The sequence below is a fragment of the Bubalus kerabau genome, chromosome 1 (assembly GCF_029407905.1).
Source record: "Bubalus kerabau isolate K-KA32 ecotype Philippines breed swamp buffalo chromosome 1, PCC_UOA_SB_1v2, whole genome shotgun sequence".
NCBI lineage: Eukaryota > Metazoa > Chordata > Mammalia > Artiodactyla > Bovidae > Bubalus > Bubalus kerabau.
In genome coordinates, this window is record NC_073624.1 from 249541103 (window position 1) to 249568728 (window position 27626).

Genomic DNA, 27626 nt, shown 5'->3' on the forward strand with positions numbered 1-27626 from the left:
GAAGCTCCAGTCCTTTGGTCACCTGATGCGAAGAGCCGACTCATTGGAAAAGACCCTGATGCTGGGAAAGTTTAAGGACAGGAGGAGAAGGGAAGGACAGAGGATGAGATGGTTGAATGGCAGCATCAACTCAGTGGACATGAGTTTGAGCAAATTCTGGAAGATGGTGACAGACAGGGAAGCCTGGTAGGCTGCAATCCATGGGTCTATGACTTAAGTGACTGAAAAGCAACAACAAATTGACTTACCTGTATTTGAGTTTTATTTGGTCTGCCTCTCCAATTAGAAATTCCACATGAGGGTTAGGACTTAATTTACCATTGTATCCCTGTAAATACAAAGATTTATCAGACTGAGTGACTGAACTGAACTGATCCCTTTAAATATTGGTTGACTCAGGACAACCAACATTTAATGAAGACTCAGGACATGTTTAACACATGGATGTACTGTATTTCCCACATATACAGTACATCCATGTGTTAAACACCTCCTATAGGCCAGCTTCTGTGCTCACAAATGAGCTCTTTCAGCCCTTCCAACAGTTCTGTAATGTAGATGTTATTATTTACCCATCTTTTAGAGGAGGCATCCAAGGCTCAGAGAAATTCATTGGCTTTCCCAATATCATACAGTTCCCAAAGGATTTGAGATTTGAATGCAGTCGTGCCTCATTCCAAAGCCTGTACATTTTCCATTAAACCATACTTTGTATGTTCCTTCAGCAGACACTTGTGAACACCAACTGTGAACAGAGTAAAATACTAGGAAGCAAAAGATAGAGAGCCTGCCTTGGAGAAGCTTGTCATTCGGCAGAAGAGACAAGGCAGACACACAGGACCCAGGTAGTGAAGCAGAGTATGATAAAGGGACATATCCTAAGGCTCCTTCCAGCTTGAAAATTCTTTGACTCTCTGAATGGCGCAGGCAGTAAGCACAATGGGAGGAGTCCCTGTGTTCCTTGATTGTATCTGATGGCGTGCATTCTCTCTTTCTCCACCTCTGGCTGCCGGTGAACACAGATGCAAGTCTATTTCAAATGGCTGTCTCTGCACTCCCATATTATGGTGTAAGGTGATTTCAAGGTCAAGTATAAGCCAAAGTCAGAAGTCTTTGGGTTTTTTTTGCCTCTACTATATCATGACTCTTACCAATTAACTTGAAAAAAGTCAAGTTAACAACTTGGGGGCGAGGGAGTGGGGCGCGAAGAAAGACTCGTCGTCATCGCATGCCAAAGATTCTGAAATGGATTTGCTCACAAAACACCAGGTCTCTTTAGTGGCCTCCTAAGACGCTGCCTGTCACACTAAACACTGTATCATTTCATGGGGGAAAGAAAAACAAAGTTTTTCTATGAAAAAATGCTATGTTATATCACAGTGTGATGCTATTTAAATATCAAGCTTCTATTTAGAAAACGGAAGGCAATAAATTGAGTTGCTAATTATTCCAGCTGTGAGTATTTTTGGTATGACTGCAAATTTTGAAGAGGGCAAAATAGAGGATTTTCCTGTTGTTCGTGGCATATGCAAATGTAATGACGGTCCCCTCTGATCTGAAAGGTTCAGAGATCAGAAACCTTGAAAGCCTGTTTCTCATTGAATCAAAATTGGTTTGAGTTTAAAGCTTAAGGAATCATGATATGAAATGGGCTTTTCATTATACTAATTGGGTTATTGGCTGCTTCTTCAAACTTGGGAAGTAGCAGTTTTTTAAAACATTTTCCAAGTTTTATTTTTAAAGCAACAGTTCAGTTCTCAACCCAAGCATAAATTCCCAACTGGAAGAAGAGATGTGTATTAGTAACATCCTCCATCCTTCCCTTCCTAATAAAATTATTTTTGAGGGGTAGGGTTGCCAACAATCCTCTAGTCGCTGTGCTAATTAGGACAATGCATTAGTTCTAGAGATATTTTAAATGAGCTGGGCACTGTGTGGGTCAAGCAGATCTAGTAAAAAGTAAGATATACTTGATTCCTCCCTTCAAGCGATTAATAGCTACATTTACTGATCACTCCTTGGAAGGAAAGTCATGACCAACCTAGACAGCATATTAAAAAGCAGAGACATTACTTTGTGAACAAAGGTCCATCTAGTCAAGGCTTATGGTTTTTCCAGTGGTCATGTATGGATGTGAGAGTTGGACTATAAAGAAAGCTGAGCGCAGAAGGATTGATGCTTTTCAACTGTAGTTTTGGAGAAGACTCTTGAGAGTCCCTTGGACTGCAAGGAGATCCAGTCCGTCCTAAAGGAGATCAGTCCTGGGTGTTCATTGGAAGGACTGATGCCGAAGCTGAAACTTCAATTCTTTTGACACCTGATGCAAAGAGCTGACTTATTTGAAAAGACACTGATGCTGGGAAAGATTGAGGGCAGGAGGAGAAGGAGACAACAGAGGATGAGATGGTTGAATGGCATCACCGACTCAATGGACATGGGTTTGGGTGGACTCCGGGAGTTGGTGATGGACAGGGAGGGCTGGCATGCTGCAGTTCATGGGGTTGCAAAGAGTTGGACGCGACTGAGCGACTGAACTGAACTGATTGATCACTCACTGAACATCAGGCTCAGTGTTAAGGCTTTCACATGAGTGTTGTTGTGTTGTGCTGAGTTGGCCAGTCCTGTCTAACTCTTTGTAATCCCATGGACTGGCCTGCCAGGCTTCTCTGTCCATGGGGATTTTCCCAGCAAGAGTACTGGAGTAGGTTGCCATTCCTCCTCCAGGGGATCTACCCTCCCCAGGGATCGAACCCATGGCTCCTGCATTGACAGGAGGGTTCTTTACCACTGAGCCACCTGGGAAGCCTTTGCACATAAATAAATTTACCCAATCCCTCTAACAAGCCTATACATATATACCAGCTGTGTCTCACTTTACAGGTGAGACCACAGGAACTTAGAGAGGGTAACTTGCCTAGTGCCAGGATCCAAACCCTGGTTGTCCAAGTTCAGAATCTGTAGATTCAATACCACCTCCTTGGCATGATCCTATTGATTTCAAAAAGAATTAATAATAATAATAAAAGAATTTTTATCTGTAGGGGAAAAGTCTGACTCTAAACATCAAATGTTTACCAGTCTCTCCCTGATGACTCAGAGGTAAAGAATCCACCTGCAATGCAGGAGACACAGGGGATGTGGTTTCCATCCCTGGGTTGAGAAGATCCCCTGGAGGAGGGCAGGGCAACCCACTCCAGTATTCTTGCCTGGAAAATCCCATGGACAGAGGAGCCTGGCGGGCTACAGTCAAGGATCACAAGGAGTTGGACACGACTGAGCACACACACACACTCTCAGTGTAAGGGAGACTTGCTTTCTGTTTATTTAACTTACGTACTTGGTTTTTCTTTTATAATGTGTGCCTCTTGTTTGCAAACAGGAAAATAAATGCATGACACTTAAAAGATGGTTTAGTTTTGCTATTTAAAAAGTGACTGAATGGGGATTCTATGGCCATTCAATGGTTAAGACATGGGCTTTCACTGCTGTGCCCAGGTTTGATCTCTGGTTGGGGAACTAAGATCCTGTAAGACACGTGGTGCAGCCCCCCAAAAGTGGGGGAGCTGAATAGTACAGCATCCAACATCATTTTTCTCTGTCTCATCCTGGATGCTTCTCTTTTTTTTTGTTTTCTTTCTCTGCATGCCCTACATCTCTCTCTCTTCTCCTCCCCACTCGCTCTCCTTTTTCTCCTCCTCCTTTTTCTTATTTATCTCTACCCTTTTCTCTCTCCTTTTTACCTCTTTGTCCCCCCCCCCACTCCTCCTCCTCCTCCTCCTCCTTCTTGTTCTCTCTCTCTCTCTCATCTACTCTTTGAGTTGTCCCTCTCCATCACCATTCCTTCTCAGGTTGGAGAGCAGACTAGCAATAGCAGAAAGTATGCTGGTTGTTTAACCTCTCTCCAGCTAACTGTTTTATGATATCTCCTGAAAACCTAATTACGGTAACTTTACATGCTACAGTACCCTTTATGGGCTGCCTCTTTATTAAACGTACTCCTTTTGAGACAGTAAATCTGGTGCTTCAAAGGGCACGGCCAGCGCCGGTGAGATGGGAGGGGATCTCGAGTTTTCCAGGCACACCTGGTCTCCCTTACTGATCACCACGCCCCCACGCCTGCTGGACTTCTGCCTCTCTCCTTTCTCTGGCATTTTATCGCATTTCAGCAACTGCCTGTATGATATTCAAAATCTTTTAGGGATTAATGGACTGTGTATCAATATTCCCATCCGCTACTCTGAATACCTGTGAGTTTATTTTCTGGAGAGGTCAATTTTCTCAGTAGAACAACAATCAACACCTGGCTGCCCTGATAAACAGAGCTGCTTTTTTTTTTTTTTTTTTTTGCACACCATGCAACCTGGAGAGCATTCAAGACATTCACTCAGTTTCAAGGAGAATGGTGGCTATGGCTGACTTCATGAGCAAAGACCACAGCTGCACTGTTAGTCGTGAGTCTTCCTGGTTAGTTCCATGGTGCTCTGTGATGGAAGAACTGGATCCAGACTGAAAGCGAGCAAGCAAGAAGAAAGACACAAAAACTTGACCTCTACACAATTGTTTCTCTAGTACATTTCTTTTTCGAAACCCTACTGGGATTTCCCCCGGGAATAAAGTTAAAGCCACAGAAAAGATGGAGACTGCCTCTAAGGATCCCACTGGTTGCGAGCTTGGGGAGGGGGGGGAGGGCGCGGGGAATGATACTTGGCATGAAGAGCCTTTCAATATTTGTTTGTTTCTTTTCTTTGGTAGGTTTTGAGGTTAATGAGTGAGTTTATTCGCCATTGACTCCGAAAAAAAGGAAGAGAAATCTTTTGTTGAGGCCTCAAGTAGTTTAGCCAGCCACTGCTTTTCAAAGCTTCCACTCTAATCCGTCAAGCTCCTTCTGTATCACAAGAATAAAATAAAAATGCACCATGTTTTGAATTGATGGGGTCCTTCTTGCATGGATGCGAAGCATGAGTGTCTTGTTTGTTCAACTGCTTTTTAAAATCTTCCATGGTTGTTTCATCAGAGAAAATGTATGTCCTTAATTTTCTAAGCAATTTGAAGTGAAAGCCTGGCTTGCCAAGATTCTGCCTCAAAGGCATGCCTTTGCAGTCCTGTAAAGCCCATGGGGGAACGGCTGTTGGTTTTGCTCTCCTCTCTCTCTCATGCGTGCGCGTGTGCTGGGTCGCTTCAGTTGTGCCCGACTCTTTGTGAGCCCATGACTTGTAGCCCACCAGGCTCCTCTGTCCATGGAATTCTTCAGGCAAGAATACTGGAGTGGGTTGCCCTGCCCTCCTCCAGGGGATATTCTCCACTCAGGAATCGAACCCACACCTCCTGCGACTCCTGCATTAAAGACAGATTCTTTAACGCTGAGCCACCAGGGAAGCCCTCTCTCTCTCACACAATTTTTATTAAATGATTTTGTTTTCACAAGAGGGGAAGTGGTGACTTGTACTAAAAAGATTGAGAGTTTAGAGTGAAGTGATGATCACTTTATTCTGAGAATTCATGGGGACGGAGGCTATAGAGCAGAGAGAAGAGAGAGGGACCACCATTCCTTAGTCTCACTACTCAATTTGACAGCCAGCCTTTGAGCCCCTAACCTGTGCCAGGCATGATGCTGGGTGCTGGGGCTGAACTTTGATAACCCACATGGCTACCAAGGAAAGAAGTGTACACAACAAAAGAAGTATTGGTTTTTGTACAACATCAAGGACTGATTTTCTCTCTCCCCTCGAGTGTTAGCAAACTCCAAAGACAGCACTTTGGGGGCCCCTCATTTGCCTTCCTTCCTGAGGCACAAGTGGCCAATTCTGAGAGCAGTTGAGTTGTGCTTGAAAAATGTCAAGTGCATTTGGAAACTACACATTTTTGCTGACGCCCGGAGTCCCGAGCTGCGCTATTTCCATGGCCAACCACTGGGAAGACCTTTGGTTGGGGCATCACAAATGACTTCTTGGAGCACACTAAGCAGGCCCCCGAGAGGGATAAGCTGTCTTAAGAGCTAGTTTAGGAAAAATCCAAAGTGCCCTAACCCTTCTTGGCCCTCCCATTGACCATCTGGCCAGACCATCACCTTGTGGGTCTTTTTGCTTCCTTTTATTTACCTTTATCCTTGCTTCATTTGACTGTGATCTTTGAGTGAATCAGAGTCTGCATTTTCTTCAACCTGTTATTTTGAAAACTTTCAAGCATTCAGAAAAGTTGAAAGAATAATACAGTTGAGAAAAACCACCTGTATTACAGTAGTAGTTAATTGTAGTTTAAACAATTGCTATCGTTTTGTTGCATATCGCTTTTAGATCCATAGAGAGAGAGAGATCTTTGTACTGAGTCATTTGAAAATAAGTTGTAGACTTCATGACATTTCACACTAAAGACATCAAGCATTCAAAACTTGCATTTTAAGGCATATATCCAGTAACCATTTAGTGTGTTCTGGGTGAGGCAGATGTAGTTGAAAATTGCATCAAGGGTTAGGGTAGAATTTCTTAAGTTTTAAAGCACCTAGGAATCCTCTTCACCAATGCATTGCCAGACCCCAGGCCTAGGTCTGAATGCAGCCCAGGAATTTGCACTTTTCTGACAGAGCCTTCAAGTAATTCTAAAGCAGGTATTTATGGGATATAATCAAAAGATTGCTTCTTTCGATTAATAAAAAAAAAAGGTGTTTTTTTTTATTTGCCGAAATTTAATCTTCTAAAGATACAAAACACCAGGGTGTAATTGTATTGTGTGAGGACTCTACCTATCTCTGACACCCTGGTTTAATAATTTTAAAGAGCAGCAACCAGAAAGAAAGGATGTGATAATTAAATGAGTTTCATCTAGCAGTGATCACTACAGACACTGCAATACCCGTGAGAGGCCTGAGAGTTGTATCCTGAAAAAGTTAATACAGTGCCAAAAAGTATAGAGGTTGTTTCTTGTCCGTAGCAGGATCTGGCCTTGTCTGTATAAATACAGACTCTCTTGCCTGTATGAACTTTGCATACTTATCAATCTGTTTGGAAAATAAGAGTTGACATGGCAGAAGAAATGTTCATTTCAAAATTCAGCATGTTCACAGTATTGTCCCTTGAGCATTCATGGTTTTGGCCTTGAGAAGCTTGCAGGACTTTCAGCCAACAGAGATTTGCTGGCTTCCCTCTCTGTGCCAGGCTCTGCTCTAGATGTTAGGATACAGTGATGAACACATCAGACAAAGTACCTGATGGTTTTGAACTTCATAGAAATTCAGTTCTCATGATAGGTACAGACAATAAATAATGCACACATGCATGTGCCCTGTTGGAGGGGGGGAAGCAGTTTTAATAGGAGGGAGTGACAAAGAAAGAAGTGAGGGGAAATAGAATGTTGACCAACATGAAGAAACAAATTGTGCAGGTATTTCCAGGCAGTGAAAGTGAAAGTGTTGTTTGCTTCAATCATTATCCACTCTTTGCAACTCAATGGACTATAGCCCACCAGGCTCATTTGTCCATGGAATTCTCCAGGCATGAATACTGGAATGGGGAGCCATTCCCTTCTCCAGGGGATCCTCCTGACCCAGGGGTCAAACCTGGGTTTCCCACCTTGCAGGCAGATTCTTCATCATCTGAGCCATTTCCAGGCAGAGGGAATAGCAAGTTCAAAGGTCTGAGGCAGGAATATGTTGGACATGATATGATGAGTGTAACTCATGGAGGGGAGGGGACCAAGTGGTGGAAGATAGAGTCGGAGGACAGATCGTCTAGGGAGTTGTAGGCCGTGGGAAAGATTTCCAATTTTTCTTGAAGTATTATTGGAAGCCTTGTCTTTTTATTTAATTACTTTTCGTTTTTTAATTTTTATAATGTTTTCCTTTTTCTTTCTTTCCTTCCCTCTCTCTTTCTTTCTTTCTGGGAAAAGAGGACAGTGATGATGTAACATAATCTGACTTCCTTTTTAGAAGGAAGTGTGAAAAAATAGCCTGGATTGTCAAGGGGACAATTGGAGGATCTCATGAAGCAATCCCATATATAAGAAATAATCATATTCTTCTAGTATTTCTTATAAATGAGTGCATTAAGGACAACTAAAATCAATTCAAATGTTTTAATCTTCATCTTGTGATTTCTCTCATATTGCTAAAAACATCCTTGTTTCCAATTTATGGATTCTGTCCACAAATATGACTGGTGTTGAGGCACTGATGTTTAGATTCTACAAATGCCAAGAGTAATGTTTAACAGTATCAAGTGGAAAGGATTTTACGATTGGATTTGTGACAGTCACATTAAACATATTTACATAATATAACAATATATAATATGTATTTTATAAGCACACACATATATACATATAAAAAAGTGTATAAATAGCTTCTTGAGTGCACAAAGTGATGGGGTGGTGGAGGTGGGGGGAGTGTTGGAATAGGTTTCCCAGGCAGGTGGTTGGAAGGTGAGTCAGAGTTGCCTGGGATGGGGAGGAGGGAAGGAACAGGAAGACATTTTGGAGAGCATTACATATCATCCACAAAGGCACAGTGTCATAAACGGGTTGGTTAAGGAGCACTGTGTCTTTCTTTTGGCTGAAGTGTAGAGTTCATGGGAGCTGAAAGCCCAAGGTTGGAGATGAAGAGAAAAAGGTTGGGTAGTGGTTTTAAGAGTCTGGTCCCATATTGATATCTGGGTTTCCTCTTCTAGGGAATGGCGAACCCACAGGGCTTTTTAAGTGGGGTATGATGAAATTTGTGATCTGGAAAGAAAAGTGGGAGAGGGATGAAGGAGAAGTTTGGTGGGAGACCTTTTCAGAAATAAAATGGATGGGATCTTTAAGCCTTTGTTTAGGAGAAGATGAGAGAAGGAAGGAGGTGGGGATGACAATGATGTCCTAGACAACTGGAGGTAACAGAAGTCAGGAGGAGTGTGAATGGGGAGGGGAAGGAAAAGAGTCCGTGTTTGGTTGTAACTTGCTCAAGAGAGTTAAGGAATGTGGAGGACGAGATATCCAATACACAGTTGGAATGTGGGTCTCAGGGAAGAACTTGAGCTAGAAATGGAAATCTGGGGACTCCAGGCCCATCAAGGATGGCTAAAGTCATGGGAGTGGGTGAGGTCCCTGGTGGAGTGAAAACTGGTTGTCCGTATGTTTGTAAATACTCATTAATGATGGCTTACAATGTCTGTATATTCCCCTAAGTTTGATTCCCTATTTTTTTTACCAGAACTGAAGAATTGTTCAAGAAGTAAACTTGAAGTCATTCTAAATCAAATCCTGGAGTTTTCCCACCATGCTGGCTTTCTGGTGTGCATATGTGCTAGCTTAATTATAGGCCAGTGGACTATTATTTAGTGATTTGGAGAACTCTTCAGGTGTTTGCTCAACATTTGTCAAGCTTTAAATTAAAACTCATGTTTCAGGCTCCTTATGTTCTCTGAGGAATTAAGAATAAGTGCTATCTGTCGGGCACTGAGCACTTGCCATGGGACACACCCTTGGTTAAATGCTCATGCTACATGACTGTGTAATTCTCACAACAACCTGTGTTGTTATTCCTCCCCTTTTACTGATTAGGAGCTGGAGGCTGTCAAGAACAGCATAAGGTAACCTACATGAGCTTCTGTGTCCAGGAATGGCATAACCAGGACTCCACTCCAGATGAATTTTGCTCCAAAAGGCTGCCTTTAAACACAATGCCCACTGCCTCCTCTTCCAAAAGGCTCTTTTTATCTGGAGCTTTCAAAGAGAGCTCTTGGACAAGGAATGCAAACCTCATTTATAGAATCAAACCTCTTGGCTGTATTCAGATCATCAAATGTTCTTACAGTACAAATAAAGTTTAAGTATCGGTTGTTTATTTTGATGTTAGCCGTGCTAAATAATTCACTAATCAGATAGTCATTTTCTGACATGATTGTCTGTCATCTCAGCCTCCTTTGGTCTTTGCCAAGGATTAAAATACTTGCAGAGTTTTATCTGGACGAGGCCATGATATAAATAATTGTAAGGACCACGATCTTGCCTCAGAAGCCCACTGGAAAAGCCAGCTAACCACCATATGCAGGGAACATGTGGTGTCATAGGTTCAGTTGGAGCTTTCAGAGTCTGGCAGACTGGAGTTTAAGCCCCAGTGATCCCACATACCAACTCTTGGCTTCAGTTTTCTCATTCGTAAAAGTAAGGTAATAAGAGTATTCACTTTATGGGATTGTTGTGAGATTTGGTTACAAGTAAAATATTTAGCATTATAACTGACACCTAGTATGTATTCCATAAATACAGCTGCACCTACTGAAAACTTGAAGAGGCAGAAATACCTGTGTAACATTTTAAAATTAAAAAAAAAAAAGAATTGAAGCTGAGTAAATTCACAAAACAATGAGGAAACTCCATTATTCAAGTCACCCCTACCTGCTGAACTTGAATTGGGTCCTGGGAACATAAAGATGAACAAATAACATAAAAATGAACAAAATAAGCCACAGTCCCCAACCTCCAGCTGCTCAGACTCTAGGCTACTAAACCCGTGTTTTGATATCCACTAGATGTTTTCCAGAAGATAAGTCGTCGTTTTGAACAAGAAAGATACAGCCTGGCACCTTTGAAATCTCATAAACGGCACACAAAAGAGGGAGAAAATCTGTAGTGGGAGAATTGATGGTCCCTGAAGTCTCTTTAGAGCGACAGGCTTCTGACCCCTGAGGAAGGGTTCTGTTAGGGATCAACAGTACATTACCCTGTTGTCAGGCCATAATTCTAGACTAAGGGCACCTTATTCACTTAGCAGGCAAAAACATTTCCAATGAAAGAACCATGATCTAGAAAAAAAAAAAGCTTATGGTTACCAAAGGGGAAGTCGTCAAAGAGGGGTTGAGGTGTGGGGGTGGGTAAGTAAGGAGTTTGGGATTAACAGGTACACACTACTGTATATAAGACAGATAAGCAACAGGGACCTACTGTATTGCCCAGGGAACTATATTCAATATCTTATAATAACCTAAAATGGAAAAGAATCTGAAAAAGAATGTATGTTTAAGTATATGTGTGTGTTTGTGTATAGTCACTTTGCTGTATACTTGAAACTAATGCAGCATTGTATATCAACTATACATCCATTTTTTTTTAATGAAAAAAAAAAAAAAAAGAACTAACCAGGATCACATGATCTAAAGAGGCCGTCTCAGAAGACAAAGTAAAATGAAGGGAGGAAAACAGCCCATAAGGAAGACTCAAGAGAGACAGTTTAGGGTAAAACTTCAGAGCACAGACTGTAGTATAAGACAGAGCTCACAGTTTAAATCCTTGAACAGTTGCTTGACTTTGCTAAGCCCGATTTCTCAAATCTTAAATGGAAATATTGTGATATTTAGGTTGTAAATAGTTGTGACAATATAGTTCAAGTCCTTTTATTTTTTTAATTGACATACAATTGATTAACAATGTTGTGTTAGCTGCTGCTATACAGCAAAGGGTATCAGTTATATATATATACCTCATTTTTCATATTCTCCATCCTGGTTTATCACAGGATACTGAATATGGTTCCCTGTGCTGCACAGTAGAACCTTGTTGTTTATCCATCCTGTATATAATAGTCTGTACCTGCTAAGCCTGAACTCCAACTCCATTCTTCCCCCACGCCCCTGGCAACCACAAGATTTTAAGATTGTATTTCCAATTTTATATTTGTGATATGGGAAAAGGTCTTGCTTTCCACTCATCATGAATATCTTCTCAGCATTTATCTATTAAGTTTCAAACTTTATTTCCTCAAATTTTATGGCCCTTTTTCTAGTGTTAGCACTTCATTTTGAAGGCAATTAGTTACTCTTTCTCAAACCAAGGGCTTCAGTTTTTAAAATTATTAGTAACTATAATTGTAGTCATTTGATAATCATTTCTTTCTGCCTTCTCAGAGTTTCCTGATCTGAAGCTGATAACCTCTCTTGAGCTTTGGATTGCTGGAAGGAAATCTGTAGAACGTGTGAATAACTTTATCCTTGATGTTAGTCTGTGTAGTAACAATTCTGTTTTCCACTTGGTTATAAATTTTGATTTTTCAAAACATTTCTGTTCATGTTGATGTGTGGCAGAAACCATCACAATATTGTAAACTTATTATCCTCTAATTAAAATTTTTTTTAAAAAATTCTTTGTATCTTATACTCAGAACTACATGTTTTAGCCTTTGAATGGGAAAAAAACCTATTTGTCACCCTTGAATCACTGTTGATCGATCAGTAGTAGGTCTTTTACCATTCTGGACATGAGCACATAGGTACAGAGAGCCTTTCCTTTATCAGAGGATATGGTTTGTGATACTAATTGCTGTTTTAATTGTGGTTGCCTTTATGTAATACTCATGAAAAGATTGCAGAATATTTTTTTTAAAAGTCATGACCATCAAATGTCATGTTCTTCCCTCTGCCCATGACAGGGTAGGGTAGAAAATTAGGACTGTGTGTTGTGCTCAGTCACTCAGTCGTGTCCAAGTCTTTGTGACCCCATGCACTGCAGCCCGCCAGGCTCCTCTGTCCATGGAGATTCTCTGGGCAAGAATACTGGAGTGGGTTGCCATGCCCTCCTCCAGAGGATCTTCCCGACCCCAGGGATCAAAGCCAGGTATCCTGCACTATGGATAGATTCCTGATAGGGTGCCACTTAGGAAGCCCCAATTAGGACTATATTCGTGCTATGTAAAGCAGAGTTGAGGGAGTGGGGGGGAGCAGCTGACTGGTCCTCAACAGCTAGGATGTGGGTCCTGACTCTTTCCTCTTCCCTGGCAGGCACTTCCTCTTTAAGACGTCCTCGGGAAGCACACCCCTGTTTAGCAGCTCCTCCCCGGGATACCCTTTGACCTCAGGAACGGTTTACACACCACCACCCCGCCTGCTGCCCCGCAATACGTTCTCCAGGAAGGCCTTCAAGCTGAAGAAGCCCTCCAAGTACTGCAGCTGGAAATGCGCGGCCCTGTCGGCCATCGCGGCCGCCCTCCTCCTCGCCATCCTGCTGGCGTATTTCATAGGTGAGTCCGGACAGCTGTGACCAGGCGGGGGCACGGTCACCCACTTGTGAACGGAGGGGGCCTCTGTGGTCTGTTCCGTCGGCTTGGCTCCTGCAGGATGTAAAAATGAGTGATGGATGGGAGTGCTTTTTCCCCTCCTGAAATCCATTTCACTTTGATGAGTTTCTCCTTCATGATGCTAAATGACATTTATCAGAAGTGAAATTAAATATCCTCACTGTATACTTTTTTGGAGATAAGCTGAAAATTGTCATTGCTGTCAACCCCTCCCTCATTCCTCAAGTAGCCTTCTGGTCTCCTCCATCTTGGATTTTTAACCCAGGTCTGGGCTCAGCAATTCATGCAACGTTGGTTAAACTTCAGCCAGCCAAAAACTGGATAGAAGAGTAGCCATCAGCAGGCCTGGAACATTGTGATTGCAAGGAAAGTCAGAGTGGCTAGCTGATCTTTAGAGCTGGGGAACAGAAAGAGGATTGAGGGACTGAAGCATCCAGCCAGGTCTTCATAGGGAATCAAGTCTCCCAGACCCAGTGGATCTTGTCCACCTCTTCTCCTTCACCTCTGTTGCTTCAACTCGCATCTCACGTGCTGCTGAATCTGAATCAGATTCACCTCCCACACCAGCTGTGATTCTGGGTTGAGGTCAGGTTATGAGCTAGGATAGCAGATTGATGAAGTTGCTGGAGTGTGTTTCTTCACCCACTGGGGATGTTGGTGTGCATCCGTGGGGTATGGCCTTCTAACTGTGGGAAGCAGCAGATGCCAGGGGTTCAGGGACAGGGTGCCCCCTGCATTAGAGCATCCTGAGCTGGGCACAAAGCCTGCTCGTAGCTCCTGGCCCCAACTAAGAGCCCCTCGCACTGCTGCTTTGTCAACTGAGCTTGCCAGCGGCAGATCTCCTGGCCCAGGCAGAGGCCACGGTGACATTTGTTTAAATTTATTTGAAACACTGGATGGTTCTGGCATGGTTTCAGGGCTCCTCTGTCAGGCCTCCCCAGTTTGGCTGTGTTGTGTTGCAAAGCAAACCTATAAAACACCAGCAAAAAAGAGACTGGTTCTAAATGAGTTCTCAGCACGTTTGCTGAACTCCTTCGCATTTACAAGAGGGAAAATAAAAAACAACCCTGATCATTCTCGTTTTGCCCTTTCTCCCAATATAAACCCTCCTCTCTCTCACACACACACTTTCTTCATCCTCAGGCAGCCAGCAAGGTACCTGCCAGAGGATAAGCTGGTCCAGAGCTTCCCAGACCATTGTGCCCGAGCTTGCCTGGAGGCAGAGGAGAGCACCTGTGCACCCCCAGAGATCTGGGGCCTTGCACAGAGCAAAGCACAACAGACCGAAAACTGATGGAAGGGTTTCACTCTCTCTCACAAAATATTGTCACTGTGCTCATCTTAATATGGAAAATTAAGTTTTGTAGCCCTTGTTATTTGCATCTCTCAGGAGTCAGTGTCCTCTAGAAGTAAGCACATTGACACTCTGGGGAAAGGCACCCTGTTTATTTGGGACTTTGCAAAATCCTTTGTACTTCAAACCCCAGCTCTACATTTGGGCTGAGGTCAGACACCCGGGCACCCCTAATTTAAATTCATGTCTGCTTCTCACTTACCTCTTGATGAAGGATGGAGTCAGGGATGGACTGGAGGAGTGGGAAGGGCATCTGTTGTCCCTGCAGTCACTTGGGTGGAATCTTCTCTGTCCTTAAAGGTAGTTTTGTGGGTTTCTGCTGGTAGCTGTTCAGGGGTGGGGCTTGGTGGAAGCAAATTCAAAATGCCTTCAGGGTCCTTGCCTGATTTGTCTATGTGTCAGAAATTTCAGAAAGGGTCCATGAGCTCACTTCTTGGGCTTCAATGTTCTGCTGGGCTGGTGGGCACCATGGGGAGCTCAGATATAGAAACTGTCTGCTTCTGCCAATAAGGTCCCTGGTGTACCTCCTTCTCTACTCACAGGAGAGAAATAGATGGCTGCTGGCTGACTTATTGAGCTTGATAGTTAAAATATAATGCTTTCTGTAGGGCGATCATATAAATGGGAAATAGTGTAGCGAGAGTTTAATGTTTTAATCGGGTGTGTAACTTGTAAGTGATGGATTAGGAAACATTTATCCTCAGTCTGGAGGCTACTGGAAGCTGGACCCAAGCATCTTAGGATGGTTTATTAGTTTATAATCCATCATTTTGTATTATGTATGCTTTAGGTAAGATTATGCTTCGACCCTGGAGTATTGAAGAATAGTTTATGACTCAAAATGAGTGATGGAAGGGGCTGATTCACCCAGCAGTCTTGGTAGTGCCAAGGCTACTCTCGGCCACTCTTCAAAGGTGAGGGCAGATCCGCAAGCATGGTGAGGCGTCTGCATCTGGAGGGTGCCTGATTTACGAACTCAGGGATCCAGAGGGATTTCTGACCTTGACCCCAGTGACCCCTTTCCCTGTGGCCTTGACTAAGTTGTTTTCCTTCTGGGTCTTGGTTTCCTAAGTAAAACCTGGGAGTGATGGTTATTGACATTCAGAAACTCTAAAGTATGATGAGGATTAATTAATGTGTATAAATCACTTTGAAGATGAAAAGCAGTATATTATTAATTACAGAACCACAGGGGCATAAACAGTGCATTGAAAACACAGAGCAGAGTGCTGTCAGGAGCAACACATGATTGTGCCTACCTAGAAAACAAGCCATCAGACAGGACAGAAGGACAACTTAAAAAGCAAAGCCCTTCTGTTAAGGAGGGCAACGATTTTAAGACCTGAGCCTGCTCTGGCTCATACATGACTCTGTGTTCCGCTGGAACATGACAGGTCCTGAAATTGACACATCCGCTCCAGGACAGTTGTGGACAGGCACTGATTCAGGCCTGCCAGGAACTCTGACAAATAGGCCAAATTATCTTCCTTGCGCGTTGAAACTTGCATGAAGTCTTTCCAGAAATGAGCAATTTGGAAACATTCAGCCCCATGACAGTTCTTCCATAGCCTCAGCCTGTGGGCAAGTGTAGATCAGAGTAACACCAGCCCTCCGGCAAAGTGGAAGACGTGAGTCTCTATCAACTGTGGTGAGGTCCCCTGGTTCCTGCTCACACAGCTGGGTCTTTTCTGTGATACTCTTCCACCAGATTCTTCCAGTGCCAAAGTCTACCAGGGTACAAAACATTCTCAAATAAATTATTCTGAAAAGCTACATGAACCACTAGGGGACCATCTTATGCATCACTCAGCCCTTCGCCCAAATGGTTCCTCGGGAAGACTGGTTTTGGAGAATTTGGCTGGGAAACGCACGAGAGCTTCCTGCTCAGGAAGTCATCTGTCATCCTTGCTCAAATACTTTCATTGCCGGCAACACCAGAAATCCCTCTGGATCCCTGAGTTCCTAAAGCATGTAACCAGCATACTGTTTCTCTCCTGTTTTATGCCAAGTCTACTGAGTTTCTCTCCTTATAGGGTGCATACAATAACTGGTTAGTGCCTTCTGTTTGATTAGAATTGTTTTTCTATTTAAAGCACTTGTATATAATTATTGGGCTTCCCTGGTGGCTCAGTCAGTAACGAGTCTGCCTGCAATGCGGGAGACCTGGGTTCAATCCCTGGGTCAGTAGGGTCCACTGGAGAAGGAAATGGCAACCCACTTCAATATTCTTGCCTGGAGAATCCCATGGACAGAGGAGCCTGGCAGGCTACAGTCCATAGGGTCACAAGAGTCAGACATGACTTAGTGACTAAACCATCACCATATAATTATTAAATTTGAACCATACCCCAGCCCCCTAATATACACTCTGGCAGAAAATGAAATCGGCATATTGCAATCCTTTGACAATTGTTGCGGCTGAAGCCCAGAGGGTCTCAAGTCACATGGCTAGTTAGCTGCAGGCCCAGGAGTACACACTCGTTCTCCTGATGCCTTGTCTAACATCTTTCCCTTGACTGCTCTCTCCTAAACATCACGGTTAGCCACATTTCCCAAATACTGCATGAAGCCTCAGTCATCCTTTTCGTAGCATCAATTCACCTTACCTAATTCTGTCCTTATTAGCAAGGGAAAATAATTGGTTCCCATCCTCCCCGAATCATCTTCTGAAAAAATGGAAAAAAGCCACATCTCCTGCTTGGCCTCCTAACCTGGCCTCATATTTCTGCTTTCCCAAATACCTTCTGTCACAGAGACCACCAGACTTTTTTGGTCAAAAGCTAGATAGTAAATATTTTTCATTTTGCAGGTCATGCAGTCTGTTGTTACAACTCCACAACTTTGCCGTTGTAATTCAAAAACAGCCATAGATAGTGTGTCAACAAATGGCCATAGCTTTTTTCTGGGCATCTTTAATTGTAGACACTGACATTTTAATTTTATGTACTTTTCATGTGTCATGGAACACTATTCTTTTGATTTTTTTCAACCATTTAAAATGCAAAACTGCCCCCTGGGTCCATGTATTGTTGCCACAGTCTGCCAACCCCTGTCTGATTGCATTACTATTCTTTTCCTAAAAATATCTTTTCAGAGTATCTCCACCTTTACAAAAACAAAAAAACAGGCAAACAAGAAACACTACAGTGCTCTCAAACTGGCAAGAGTCCACTGTAAATGGTGAGTGCCTATAATTCCACTTCATAATGAATGCTTCCATCTTATTTTCTGACCCAAACTAAAAGTGGAAAAAGTAGTTCACTTTTATCCTTAAGATAAAAACTTTCTATAAGATAAAAATTTCCTTCCCAGGAGACTGTTTGAAACACTGCCCCAACTCATGGATGGAGTATAATTGCCTAGGAACTTTGCCACGTACTCACTTGCCCTCAATCTTTAGATTTTTCTGCAAAACTATTGTCTGTTTTTGAAGATGACTCAGTGCCTGACGCCTTCTTTGGTGAGATTTTCCAACAGGTCGTAACAATGCTGGATCGCTGAATGACATCATTGCTTTCTTGTCCCGGGTTAACACTGGCGAGATCTCATTTCCTTAAAAGGCAACAATATTCTTGCAGGGCTACCCCCCATCAAGGAAGAAAGGTGCTCCTAATGTTATGACTTTGCTGTTTAAATCCAGATAATCCTCGAAATTCTGAGAGTCAAACGCAACGGTTCAGCATGACACAGGACTCAGACCGTCGCCCCTGAGTTAAAAACAAGAGTCTTCTGTCAAAAACTCTTCCCGTGGCTGGGAGAGGAAGGGGAGTAGAGAGAGAGATAAGAGCATTTATGTCATCCTAAATTAGTTTTCAGCTCTTCAGATCCCTGCCAAACTAAAATGCATATATATGTATTAGAAAGTCACCTTGTCTCTGTTCGCTACAGTAACTCCTGCCAAATATGAAATACTGTGTTTTAAGTAAGCTGTTCGCTGCTCTGTCTTCTGCCACTCTCACTTTGATCTGGGAAGAACGCGGGCCATCAACATGTCAGGATGTTAAGAGTCTGGTAATTTGGGGTGCTTTCAGTTTCTTTTGAAAACAATGAGAGATTATTTTCTATGGAAACTAAAAGCCTACAATGTGTTTAAAGTTGCTACACTTGGAAATTGATGTGTTGAGACTCACGCTGATGAATCCTGCGTTCTCGGCTGCTATTTTGTGTATTCCCATCTCGCAGGATAGAGCGGGTTTGGGGGAAAACATAAAGAAAATGACAGAAGATGATGAGAACAGTTAGTTTAACCTGGCAGTCTTCCTGAGGACGCAGCCTAGGAGAAGCGTCAGCCCTCCCTTTCAAGCTCACCACTCTCTGACTATCCAGAGAAATACTACACCTTCCCCTCCTATATGAATTCCAAATTATGTATTTATCTCCCATTATCTGAAGGGCAAAATGCTAATGATGATGTTTGAACAATCCAGCAAATAACATTTCCGCCCAACTCCCTGGCCCTAGATCGTCAAACCTCACAGTCAACCACACAGAGATAAAGAGAAACGCCCACAAATAAGTCAGGGGACCCAGTTATGTTACGCATTCGATGTTAGTAGCAGACTTTTTATCTAATAGATATGCTAATGTGCTCTTAACTGGATAATAAAGTCCTGTCAGTGCTTCCACACTGGTGTGTCTCTGGCAGTGGGGCTGCCATTTCCTAATTGTATGCCTGATTTCAAGAGGGTCTGTCGACTTACTGGAAAGTAAATTAAGTCATTAGCTAGGTCCCCATCACCTAGCCGCCATGTGGCAACATTTGTATCTCATGTTTGACATTCAGAAAAGATGAGTTCCTCTGCTTAGGGGAAGGAGGTGTTTTTGCTCTCCTCTCCAAGGTGCCTGTCAGAAATCAAGGTAGTTGGGGGTGGAGGGCAGGGATAAACTAGGAGTTGGGGATTAATAGATACACACTATGATAAAATAGGTGAATGACAAAGACCTACTGAAGAGTGCAAGGAACTATAGTCAATATCTTGTAGTAACCTAAATGGAGAAGAATCTGAAAAATAGTATATGTTTCCGTGTATATGTATATGTAGGGGCTTCCCTGATGGCTCAGCAGATAAGAATCCTCCTGCACTACAAGGAGAGGCAGGAGATCCGGGTTCAGTTCCTGTATCAGGAAGATCCCCTGAAGGAGGGCATGGCAACCAATTCCAGTATTCTTGCCTGGAAAATCCCATGGACAGAGGAGCCACTTATCCATGGATAAGGAGCCACAGTGGGCTACTTATCCATGGGGTCACAAAGAGTTAGACGTGACTGAAGTGACTGAGTACATGCACATGCACGCACACACACGCACATATATATAGTATACACATATATAAATTGAATTACTTTGCACCTGAAGCAAACACAACATTGTAAATATACTACACTTCAATAGAAAAAAAAATAATAAATGCAAAAATCAAGATAATCAGGCAATACAGGGCTTTCCACCGTCATGCGTAAACTTGATTGGTGAGAATGAGGAAGAAATTTGGGGTCCTAACTCAATACAGCATCTAAACGCAAAACAAGGAAGTAGGTGACACAGCCCCGTGGACCGCTTGGGTCCATGTTCTTAAGGAGCACAGTAAGGAAACAGGGTGCTGTTATCGTCTGCCATCCAGGGCTCTGTGCCTCCACAAGAGGTGGAGTGTTAGGTGGACAAGGAAGGAGTCCACCACTTGTCTGTTCCTTGAGTCACCATTGAGCTCTGTCCTGGACTCTCTGTGTGACAGTTGTCTCTCTAGCCATCATCAGTCCAGAAGCAGTTCTGTTCAGTCACTCAGTCGTGTCCAACTCTTTGCGACCCAGGACTGCAGCACGCCAGGCCTCCCTGTTCATCACCAACTCCTGGAGTCTACTCAAACTCGTATCCATCCAGTCGGTGATGCCATCCAATTATCTCATCCTCTGTCATCCCCTTCTCCTCTCACCTTTAATCTTTCCCAGCCTCAGAGTCTTTTCCAATGAGTCAGTTCTTCGCTCAGGTGGCCAAAGGATTGGAGTTTCAGCTTCAGCATCAGTCCTTCCAATAAATATTCAGGACTGATTTCCTTTAGGATGGACTGGTTGGATCTCCTTGCAGTCCAAGGGACTCTCAAGAGTCTTCTCCAACACCACAGTTCAAAAGCATCAATTCTTCGATGCTCGGCTTTCTTTATAGTTCAACTTTCATATCCATACATGACCACTGGAAAAACCATAGCTTTGACTAGACGGACCTTTGTTGGCAAAGTAATGTCTCTGCTTTTTAATATGCTGTCTAGGTTGGTCATAGCTTTTCTTCCAAGGAGCAAGTCTTTTAATTTCATGGCTGCAGTCACCATCTGCAGTGATTTTGGAGCCCAAAAAGATAAATTCTGTCACTGTTTTCCCATCTATTTGCCATGAAGTGATGGGACCGGATGCCATGATCTTAGTTTTCTGAATGTTGAGTTTTAAGCCAACTTTTTTACTCTCCTCTTTTCACTTTCATCAAGAGGCTCTGTATTCCTCTTCACTTTCTGCCATAAGGGTGGTATCATCTGTGTATCTGAGGTTATTGATATTTCTCCCAGCAATCTTGATTCCAGCTTGTGCTTCATCCAGGCCAGCGTCATCCAGGCCAGTACATCTCATGATGTACTCTACATATAAGTTAAATAAGCAGAGTGACAATATACAGCCTTGACGTACTCCTTTTCCTATTTGGAACCAGTCTGTTGTTCCATGTCCAGTTCTAACTGTTGCTTCCTGACCTGCATACAGAATTCTCAAGAGGTAGGTCAGGTGGTCTGGTATTCCCATCTCTTGAAGAATTTTCCATAGTTTATTGTGATCCACACAGTCAAAGGCTTTGGCATAGTCGATAAAGCAGAAGTAGATGTTTTTCTGGAACTCTCTTGCTTTTTGGATGATCCAGTGGATGTTGGCAATTTGATCTCTAGTTCCTCTGCCTTTTCTAAATCCAGCTTGAACATCTGGAAGTTCATAGGTCACGTACTATTGAAGCCTGGCTTGGAGAATTTTGAGCATTACTTTACTAGCATGTGAAATGATTGCAATCGTGCAGTAGTTTGAGCAGTCCTTGGCATTGCCTTTCTTTGGAATTAGAATGAAAACTGACCTTTTCCAGTTCTGTGGCCACTGCTGAGTTTTCCAAATTTGCTGGCATATTGAGTGCAGCACTTTCACAGCATCATCTTTCAGGATTTGAAATAGCTCAGCTGGAATTCCATCATCTCCACTAGCTTTGTTCGTAGTGATGCTTTCTAAGGCCCACTTGACTTCGCATTCCAGGATATCTGGCTCTTCGTGAATGATCACACCATCATGGTTATCTGGGTCATGAAGATCTTTTTTTTTATAGTTCTTCTGTGTATTCTTGCCACCTCTTCTAATATCTTCTGCTTCTGTTAGATCCATACCATTTTTGTCCTTTATTGTGCCCATCTTTGCATGAAAAATTCCCTTGGTATCTCTGATTTTCCTGAAGAGATCTCTAGTCTTTCCCGTTCTATTGTTTTCCTCTATTTCTTTGCATTGATCACTGAGGAAGGCTTTCTTATCTCACCTTGCTATTCTTTGGAACTCTGCATTCAAATGGGTATATCTTTCCTTTTCTCCTTTGCGTTTAGCTTCTCTTCTTTTCTCAGCTATTTTTAAGGCCTCCTCAGACAACCATTTTGCCTTTTTTCATATCTTTTTCTTGGGGATGGTCTTGATCCCTGCCTCCTGTACAGTATCACAAACCTCCATCCATAGTTCTTCAGGCACTCTATCTATCAGATCTAATCCCTTGAATCTAGTTCTCATTTCCACTGTATAATCGTTAAGGGATTTGATTTAGGTCATATCTGAATGGTCTAGTGGTTTTCCCTACTTTCTTCAATTTTAGTCTGAATTTGGCAATAAGGAGTTAATGATCTGAGCCATAGTCAGCTCCCAGTCTTGTTTTTGCTGACTGTGTAGAGCTTCTCCATCTTTGGCTGCAAAGAATATAATCAATCTGATTTCGATGTTGACCATCTGGTGACATCCATGTGTAGAGTCATCTCTTGTGTTGTTGGAAGAGGTTTGCTATGACCAGTGTGTTCTCTTGGCAAAACTCTATTGGCTTTTGCCCTGCTTCATTCTGTACTCCATGGCCAAATTTGCCTGTTACTCCAGGTATTTCTTCCTACTTTTGCATTCCAGTCCTCTATAATGAAAAGGGCATCTTTGGGGGGTGTTATTTCTAGAAGGTCTTATAGGTCTTCATAGAACCATTCAACTTCAGCTTCTTCAGCATTACTGTTTGGGGCATAGACTTGGATTACTGTGATATTGAATGGTTTGCCTTGGAAACGAACAGAGATCATTCTGACTCTCTCTGTGACAGTTGTCTCCCTAGCCATCATCAGTACAGAAGCAGTAGTCAAGCATTATTATCTCTGTCTCTCTACACACTTTGTTTATTTGTCTGGATCACTTAGGATGGGCACCAATCCCACAGATCCCCATTTCTGAGTCTTTCATTTGTTCATTTATTTGTTTCATGATTTAAAATTCTGTGCAACTGAGCGACTTCACTTTCACTTTTCACTTTCATGCATTGGAGAAGGAAATGGCAACCCACTCCAGTGTTCTTGCCTGGAGAATCCCAGGGACGGGAGCTTGGTGGGCTGCTGTCTATGGGGTCTCGAAGAGTCGGACACGACTGAAGCGAGTTAGCAGCAGCAGCACCACCACTTTGAATTATTTCATTCTACTCTGTACCTATAACATGGTTGCCGAGGTTCTCACCCTGCCTTAGTAATTACAAAAGAAACAGCTTGATGTGATGGAAAGCACATATGTGGGCATTGATGTCAGAGACTAGGGTTCGATTTCTAATGTATATATTTAAAAACCATATGACTATGAACTTGATGTTTTATCTCACTGCACCCAAGTTTCCCACCCAAAACAATAGGAATAGCTCCTGCCTTGTAAAGATGCTTCGAGTATTCATTGAATTGATACGTGCATACAACTTTCATTTAAATCCAGTGCATGTATGCATGAATACATGCTCAGATCAGATTAGTCGCTCAGTCATGTCCGACTGTTTGTGACCCCATGAATCGCAGCATGCCAGGCCTCCCTGTCCATCACCAACTCCCGGAGTTCACTCAGACTCACATCCATCGAGTCAGTGATGCCATCCAGCCATCTCATCCTCTGTCGTCCCCTTCTCCTCCCACCCGCAATCCCTCCCAGCATCAGAGTCTTTTCCAATGAGTCAACTCTTCGCATGAGGTGACCAAAGTACTGGAGTTTCAGCTTTAGCATCATTCCTTCCAAAGAAATCCCAGGGCTAATCTCCTTCAGAATGGACTGGTTGGATCTCCTTGCAGTCCAAGGGACTCTCAAGAGTCTTCTCCAACACCACAGTTCAAAAGCATCAATTCTTCGGTGCTCAGCCTTCTTCACAGTCCAACTCTCACATCCATACATGACCACAGGAAAAACCATAGCCTTAACTAGACGAACCTTTGTTCAGTCATGCCCAATTCTTTGCGACCCCTTGGACTGCTGCCCATCAGGCTCCTCTGTCCATGAGATTTCCCAGGCAAGAATACTGGAGTGGGTTGCCATTTCCTCCTCCAGATGATCTTCCTGACCCAGGGATCAAACCCACATTTCTAGCATCTCCTGCATTACAGGTGGATTCGTTACCACTGAGCCCACCAGGGAAGCCCCTCAAATCCAATATGTGGTTGTATGTGAGGTGATGTTACTGTTTGTATCCTCAAGGGAAGAGAAGGTTATCAGTTAAAATATGGCATGATTACTTAGCATTTGTAATTTGTGAAATGGTAGACACAGACCACCTGGATTGATACGCGACCATGTGTTTAAAGAGATCCAAAGTCAGACCAGCAGACCAGTGTGCTGCCTGGTCGGCCTCAGTTGTAAGAAAACACCAGTTTTGAAGGAGCATCCTCACTCCAGAAATGTGAAAATGTTAAAAAAAAAATTAATCAAATCTTAGAACAGGTGAAATATGGTGGTGGTACCTGGTGCACAAATAGAAGTGCAACTAAATGGAGTTATTGTGATTATTGTATTCGCTGCCACACTCCTCGATAGGTACAGTAAGAGGCCTAAAGCAAGTCCCAGGGTCGTTGTATCTTCAAAACAGTGCCGAGTGCCTCATAAGCGATCTGTACACATTTGTTGAATTGATGAATGCTAATCAGGGTTAGGGCTGAGTTGAACCAATTGTGGAGGGCATTTCTAAGGCACCCAGAATCGCTGATTTCTAGCTTTACTTGTTCCCCATGTCAAAAGAAGTTGCGGGTTCCCTGATGTAATTGTAATTGCCTCTGTTCCCAAATTGCGTTCCCAAGTTAGAAAGCATTTAGGCAAAGGAACAGTGAGGTGAGCTGTGTGTGTAAGCACCAGACTGAAACCCTCTAGCAGGAACCCGTGATTCCCTGAAATCAAGAGAGCCAGCTGAGCGAAACTGGGAAGTGTTTGTGTCTGGCACTCGGCCAGCATTTGGCACTCACATTACAAAAGTGTAGCAGGATTCAGTTGGAGTTCAAGGTGAAGAAGCAAATAATGGCATAAATCTGAAAGTCTTCTGGCTGCGTCCCTGTAAATGAGGATGTGCTAAGAAATGAAAACAATTGCTACAAGGCACCAAGTAGTGAAAGGAACTATTATATGGTGAATTAGGTCTGTGTACACAAGCCATACAGAATCTTTCATGCCCTGCAACACCCAGCATAGCTGTATAGCTTCGTACAACAGAAACTTGACCCCCAAAGTGAACTTTTAAAACATTTGTATTTCCCTTGAGGAAATCCCCAGATTTCTTCTGTCCTTCATGGAAAATGCCTTTAGAGAAAATTCTACCTTGATTGTAAAGAACAGACCCTCAGAATTTTTGCCTGAGCCCTTTTGTCATCAAATAAATCTTTTATTAAATTGATGTCTCATAATAAGATCCTCTGCATTAGGAGAGCAAATGGTCCATCAACTATATTAACATATTTAATATTACCATAAAAAAAGAGGATAATGCATTGCACGTTCCACTAATTTCATTTTTTATCTTACCGACTTCTCGCCTTAAATAAATATATAAATATTAGAGTGTTTCAGAAAATAGTCCTCAGCTGCATGTTGATAAGAAAAGAGCTTTGCAAAAGAAAAGCTCTCCATTCTTGGAGAGAGAGAGGAATTTATAAGATATATAGTATGTATCGTCTTTCAAAGGCTTTTTCTTTTTTCTCCTAAAAGTCAGACCTATGGGTGGAAAGGGAGGATGTGCTTTGCTTCCAGTCTTTACATTTCTTTCATCATGACTGTCTGCACAGCGGCTAGGGAAGGCCCTTCCCTGGGGATGGGTTTTCAGTGGAGTTAGGTCATTTATGGGAAGATTTGTGCGAACATGTTTCGTACTCCCCTTAGGGACTCTGATCTTTGGAAGAAAAAGGCATATTGCCTTGCTTTGGACTCTGCAGTCATGATGCAGTTCTATTAGTCTGCTTACTTACGTTAACACCACAAGCATTTTAGGCATGACGTTAATGAAAGTTAGATTAGGCTCCATCGTATTCCACAGGGAAAGGTTAAGTGGCACTGTGTCAGATGCTTTCTCTTCTCCATGCCATGATAAACAAGGGGACATCTTTCAAGGAAGTTCAGTGTGCCTTTGAATTAGACGCATTTTGGAAATGGACTGTAAGGCTCCCTTGTGACCTCAGTTGTACAAACACAGATTTCTGGGGTATTAGTTAGAGTACATGTGTTTCATAAGATGATTTGTAGACTTCCTGAATCTCAAGAGAATTGTGGGTAGACATTTTTACCATGAAAAAAGTTATTGTAACTTTATATATTAATTTTATATATTATTAGTTTTATATTAATTTAAAATGTATTAAATATATTACATTAATTTTATGTGTTTCTGTTGGGGAAGAAATGTTATTTAGGTGAGCTATTGTCCAGTCACATTGTATGCTAGAATCTGCTGACCAGCCTCAGAATCTAGGACATTTTTACTTGAAATGTTTTCCTAGACCTAAAGTCTAATGAGCAACCCTGTAAAACAGTACATTTAGTAGAAAGCTTAGTACCTGGGTAATTTATATTTTGCATAAATGACTGATTCGTGATGTTAATCAGACACATACAATAGTGATAGAAGCATCTGACTTTCATTTTTCCCAGTTCCAACAGAGAACCAAAGCTTTCATCCTGAAAAACTTTGTTTAATGCATTGGCATGAATCTGTGATCAGCCATTCATTTTTTCCGCTAGAAATGTGAAGTGGCCTAACCATTTTACAACAAGAAATTGAGGAGATTTGTGTCTGTCTTTACCCAATTTGGTTTTGTCCAATGTAGGCATTATCTCCTCCTGAATTTACTTGAACAATTATCGGTTCAGTCAGTTCAGTTAAGTCGCTAAGTCGTGTCCGACTCTTTGCAACCCCATGAATCGCAGCACGCCAGGCCTCCCTGTCCATCACCAACTCCCAGAGTTCACTGAGACTCACGTCCATCAAGTCAGTGATGCCATGCAGCCATCTGATCCTCTGTCGTCCCCTTCTCCTCCTGCCCCCAATCCCTCCCAGCATCAGAGTCTTTTCCAATGAGTCAACTCTTTGCAAAGTACTGGAGTTTCAGCTTTACTATCAGGCTTCCAAATAACAAAGCTTACACTTCATAAGACCATACCAGTGACGAGTGAAGAGCCAAAGAAGGAAGAATAAATACTAAAAAGAACGAGATGGAATTAAGATGAGAAATAAGAACAAGGCATAAGCAGCTGTGAGTAGAATAATTAAAAATGTTACCTAGCAATGCAAACTACAAAATGCCATGTATCAAGCTGGATAAAACACGGCACAATTAGAAGACACAAGGGTGGTGGGGGAAAAAAAAAATTACACCCAGCATACCAAATTACATGTAATCTTCTGCACAATTTCTCGAACCGATACATCCAGCAAGGTAATGAGATGAAAGCTATCCTGGAGAATTGCTTGGAGGTGCTGTTTCACCACCTCATCTTACATCATTAAACTTTTGGTTCCCTCATGAGCTACTTAGATAAATAACAGTAGACAGCTCAACATTTATCCAAATAAACCAGAAAGCTACCATGATAAAGGAAATTGAGTTTATAGACATGGCAGGCTCTTGCCTAATAGATGAGAGTAATGTGTTCAATGATGAATATCAATCTATATTTCAGATACAGTGTACAAAGTTGTCGGGG

At 42.5% G+C, this 27626-nt stretch overlaps 1 protein-coding gene across 20 annotated transcripts in view; it reads left to right on the plus strand.

Moving 5' to 3' along the window:
• Window positions 1-27626, plus strand: part of LOC129637974 (teneurin-2-like) — a 462189-nt gene that overhangs the window by 305428 nt on the left and 129135 nt on the right. For all 20 annotated transcript variants that reach the window (XM_055562488.1, XM_055562376.1, XM_055562497.1 and 17 more), the window contains one exon: window positions 12741-12979. In XM_055562488.1, coding sequence (XP_055418463.1) covers window positions 12741-12979 — 239 coding nt within the window. The remainder of the gene's footprint in view (window positions 1-12740; window positions 12980-27626) is intronic.